This window comes from Momordica charantia (genome assembly GCF_013281855.1).
Source record: "Momordica charantia cultivar OHB3-1 chromosome 4 unlocalized genomic scaffold, Mcharantia_2.0 BLBB01000004.1, whole genome shotgun sequence".
NCBI lineage: Eukaryota > Viridiplantae > Streptophyta > Magnoliopsida > Cucurbitales > Cucurbitaceae > Momordica > Momordica charantia.
The window spans coordinates 1268830-1273620 of NW_028275162.1; the positions used below are offsets into that span (position 1 = coordinate 1268830).

The window sequence follows — 4791 nt, forward strand, 5'->3', positions numbered from 1 at the left end:
TGATCGATCGGTCCGTCGGTCCGCGCATGAAAGGAAATAAAATTTTTCGGTTTCTATTTAAACCAACACGGTCAGTTTGGTGTCGATTTTGGCAAAAACCGATTCCGACCAACTGAATCACTACATCTTTATTTGAATAGCTAGAAAAATAAAATAAAATAAAGTAAAATATTTACAAATCTCTCTAGAGCCCGGCCCAATTTCTAAGTTAGCCCACAGCAATAGAGCCCAATTCATATCCCATATGCCACTAAAGTCCAAACTTACAACTTTTTTTTCTTTTTTGAATAATTCCTTTTGAGTGAAAAAGAGGGCATGTACTAATGATCTGGTCCATGCAAATGGAAAATCGAAAGTACGGAGTCCGCCAGGTGTCGATATTCTACTGGCTTGTTGATGAAGGCGTAGAAATTAACACTTGGGATAAGCCTCTCTATCATGGCCTCTCAGTCCCACCCTCTCCTCTTTCTATTTTCCGACAAAATTCGTTCGAAACTCATATTCTATATGTGTTTTCTCCCACCTTGCTCCGATATGAAATCTATTTTCTCCGGAAGTTCGTAAGCTTCGCAAGTTTCTTCTCTATCTTTGCCAATGGCGGCTGTTAATTCCGTGTCATTCTCCGCATTAAGTCAATGTTCTGAAAGAAGATTGCTGGTTCCTTCGGCTCGTTCACTAGCCTCGAATTTCGACGGGTTTCGTTTTCGTACAAGCGTTTTCTGCCATTATTCGGGAGTTCGGACATCGAGTTACAGTTCTCGAATGGTCGTCCATTGCATGTCTGCCGGAACAGGTATTTTCTGGTGATTTGTTTTCCTTGCTCGCTTATCGGACAGTTTCATTGCCACAAATGATTGCAGAGAAAACGAGGCTCGTTTCGCGTAGTCCGGTTGAGTTTGATTTTCAAGCTGAATTTGTGTTTTGGCTTTTCCTCAATTGTAGAGATTTGTGTTTTGTTATTTTGGACGGAATTAGGCTTTCAGTAGTTCGGTTGGATTAATGCTAACTTCGGCAATGTGTTTAAGAATTCTCTAGTTCGATTTTTTACTACTTGAGTTGAGTCTAAAAACTGATCATTGTTTTGACGGCTCAGATGTGACCACCGTGGCCGAGACAAAGGCGAACTTCCTCAAGGTGTATAAGCGGCCTATTCCTAGCATTTACAATACTGTTCTGCAAGAGTTGATTGTGCAGCAGCATTTGATGAGGTATAAGAGGACATACCGTTATGATCCTGTTTTCGCCCTTGGTTTTGTTACAGTATATGATCAGCTTATGGAAGGGTACCCTAGCGATGAGGATCGAGAGGCCATTTTCCAAGCATATATTAAGGCATTGAATGAGGATCCAGAGCAATATAGGTTTGGTCATGTATTCCCCTTTGCTTTTATCATCCCTGGTCCGTATCTCTTGCCAGCTAATAATTTCAATAGCCTTATTTATAGGTAGACATTGTTAAACTAAAAAATCATTACATGATTCCATTTATAGTAAAAGAACAGTGATTCCGATTGGAACTTTATCCTCTTTTCCAGCATTCATGTGTTAATTTGGACTAGATTGATTGGTCAAATTACCTGCTATCAGATGTTAGGGGAGGGTTTAAGTAGTCTTCATGACTTTTATCTGTATCTGGAAATCAAACTAATGAATGTTTATTTTATTCAATAACTTCAAGATTCTAATGTTCTTCCCTGGAAATAATATTCCAACCTCTGAGTCTTGGACTATTCTTCCAATAATTTCAAGAAGGTTTTTTCCTTATTATAACTAGTCTTTTCTGTTATACTGTCCAGAATTGATGCTAAAAAATTGGAGGAGTGGGCTCGGTCTCAGACAGCAGCTTCATTGGTTGAGTTTGCATCAAAAGAAGGAGAAGTTGAGAGTATTTTAAAGGACATTGCAGAACGGGCAGGGGGTAAGGGGAGTTTCAGTTACAGCCGTTTTTTTGCTATTGGGCTGTTTCGACTCCTTGAATTGGCCAATGCTACCGAACCCAGTATCTTGGAAAAGGTATGAATATTTTTATGTTACAGTTCATTGAACTTATTATTCCTAAATAAAGCGATAGAAATCCCCTCTGATAGGACCTTTACTGATAGATTATATTCTTTTCTCTGAGTGCTGCCATTTGTGAAGTATAACTGCATTTCTTGCACATTACTTATCTTTTAGAGAAATTGGGGTCTTGATCGAATGGTGCTTAACCTTATTCTGTTTGAGAGAATTAAGTTCATATTTGGTTGAGGAGAAATATAACAATTTTTTAGATAGGTTTCTAGGGAGCAGCAAGCTAGTATTCATTTCAACTTGTGGAGGGTGTGCTGATCTTTCGAATGTAGTGTATGCTCTTTATTAGTTTCTGCTGGCCCTCTTCATTCAGTTTATTAGCTCTTGTGAACGGAAACATATACCTGTTCCCCTGCCCTAGGAACAACAGTTATTGCAAATGATTGCCTTAGTTGGCCGACTCTATTTAGCAAGCGTGTCTATCACAAAATATTTTGTTGTTTCAAAACATCTAAAGCTATATATTCTAACATTTTCCAAAACAGCTGAAGCCATGTGATGGAGATTTGACCAAATATTTGCATCTAACTTTTTGCTGCTTCTGAACAGCTCTGTGCTGCTTTAAATGTCAACAAAAAAAGTGTGGACCGAGACCTAGATGTCTACCGCAACCTGCTTTCAAAGTTGGTTCAGGCAAAAGAGCTCCTAAAGGAATACGTGGATAGGTAAGAGATTGTTAAGTTCCTAGTTCCAGGCATGTAGATTAACATACTCAGCAATATGCTCTTTCAAACTACCTTATTTGCATCGATTTTATGAATCCGTAATTGATTCGAAAATTTTCAACCTTGTACTCGTTAAATCTCCTGCAAGTCACTGTCATAGCATTTATAATCACTGGATATCTACAACTTCACCATCCTTGATTCTACACCTTGCTTTTTCACATATGGATCTTGGCTGAAGTCTAAATGATGTAGAATTTGGTGGATCATTGTGGGTCTAGAGTAAAGTTTTAACAATAAAGGTTCTATGACTAACCAGTGCTTTGGATTGCATTTTTACCTATAGAGAGAAGAAGAAAAGAGATGAGAGGGCTGGATCTCAGACAGCTAATGAGGCCATAACAAAATGCTTGGGAGAGTACAGCATGCAGACTGGTTTTTGAGAGGTAATGACATCAATTGAAGTACTGCCTAATTTGAGATAGACTTGAGTTTTAGCAATATTCTAAATACCTGATAGATGTGCTTCTGTAATGTATTATTGGGTTTTACGCATTTGGTAAATTTTGCATTCATATCCTCATTTGATATAACCACCTTAAGCTATTTTTTCATCATTTGTATTTTGTATTACATAGTTTGAGTGCAATTGTCAATACAAATGCTTTCGTACTCTGTGCAGTAATCATAGTTTTCAGTTCCTGTCTATTGTCATTTTTAATGTTATCCTGTAAAAGATAAAAAAAAAATGACATCTCTTAAAGAGATATTTGACCCTTTGATTTTGTACGTGCAATCATTTCGGATTCACATGGTATATTTAGTCATCAGCTTCATACTATTTTGAGATCGAGATACCTACACTGACGGGTATATAAGAGTAGATTTCAGATATGTAGCCTACATTTGGTTTATAGGAGATTTCTAAAAGTCAATATAAATAAATATTTCCAGAATATTAGGTGTGCACTCAGGATTGGTCACAAATCACAATTCCATTTTCGGTTTAGGCTATTACCATTTTGTTTGTTGCTTTACCAATCACGATTTTTTTTTTTTTTTTTTGGGTTCTAGATGTTCCCCTGGGTTGTCTCGTTCTTACCTGACCTGTAAAAGTGCATCAGCCACAGGCTTTCTATTACATTATTCCCAGGAGCAATGAAGTTTACATCAAGTTAAAACTAAATATTTTCATATTAACTTAGTTGAGAAGTTAACTATTATTATCTTGAAATGAAGAAAATAATTTATTACCAACAAAATATGGTCGATTATTTATTTATAATAATTATAAAGTTCAACTCAATGAATTTAAATTAAGTTAAAACTATATTTTTTAAAATGATGTACCTTTAACAGGATATGGAAAATAAATATAATAATTACAAGAGTATAGTTAATTAGTAAGTTTTGAAACCAATGTATTATTTAGTAGAATGAAAATGAATGAATATGAAATACATCAACTAATGTTGGAAATTATTAATTTTGTGGGCTTCAGCTGAAGCTATAGCCCACTATGATACGGCTATGCGGAGGCCCACTATGATAAGTCTAGGGACGGCGGCCTACTATTATAAGGAAGATCATCATGAAGCTACAGATATGGACCGAGAATTAGTGGGCCTATGTCGTCAAGTTTACGGAAGGAGGTTCAATGGGCCTATCCAATAGGTCTACGGATGGAGATCCAATAGATTCGATGGGCCTACTATGACAAATCAATACACGGAAATCCAATGAGCCTACTAATGGTGATCCAGTTGTCCAACTATGACAAGGCGGACAGAGATCTAATGGGCCTAAGGCTAAAGACGGAGACCAAATTGGGCCGCTGAAGAAGCTAAGGACGGAGACTCAATGGATCTACTATGACAAGGTTATGAAGTGTGTGCGTCCAAGCCGAACTTCAAATTTACAAGAATTTAATAAAATTCTATTTTATGTTCATAAGAAATCTGAAATATATCTATACATTTTATCTCTAGTTCTATCAAATTGCAGATCTTTATAATTCATATTTATTTCTGTTAACCTGTCTTCTTTCTCATTCTCG

The 4791-nt window shown here is 36.6% G+C and overlaps 1 protein-coding gene across 1 annotated transcript; it reads left to right on the forward strand.

The window, feature by feature from the left end:
* The first annotated feature begins 446 nt into the window (after nucleotides 1-446).
* Nucleotides 447-3420, forward strand: PSB29 (photosystem II reaction center PSB29 protein). The gene is made up of 5 exons (XM_022280543.2): nucleotides 447-793; nucleotides 1094-1361; nucleotides 1797-2013; nucleotides 2620-2735; nucleotides 3082-3420. Exons 1-5 carry the CDS (start codon nucleotides 595-597, stop codon nucleotides 3176-3178), a joined length of 897 nt encoding a protein of 298 aa, XP_022136235.1. The 5' UTR covers nucleotides 447-594; the 3' UTR covers nucleotides 3179-3420.
* Nucleotides 3421-4791: the final 1371 nt, after the last annotated feature.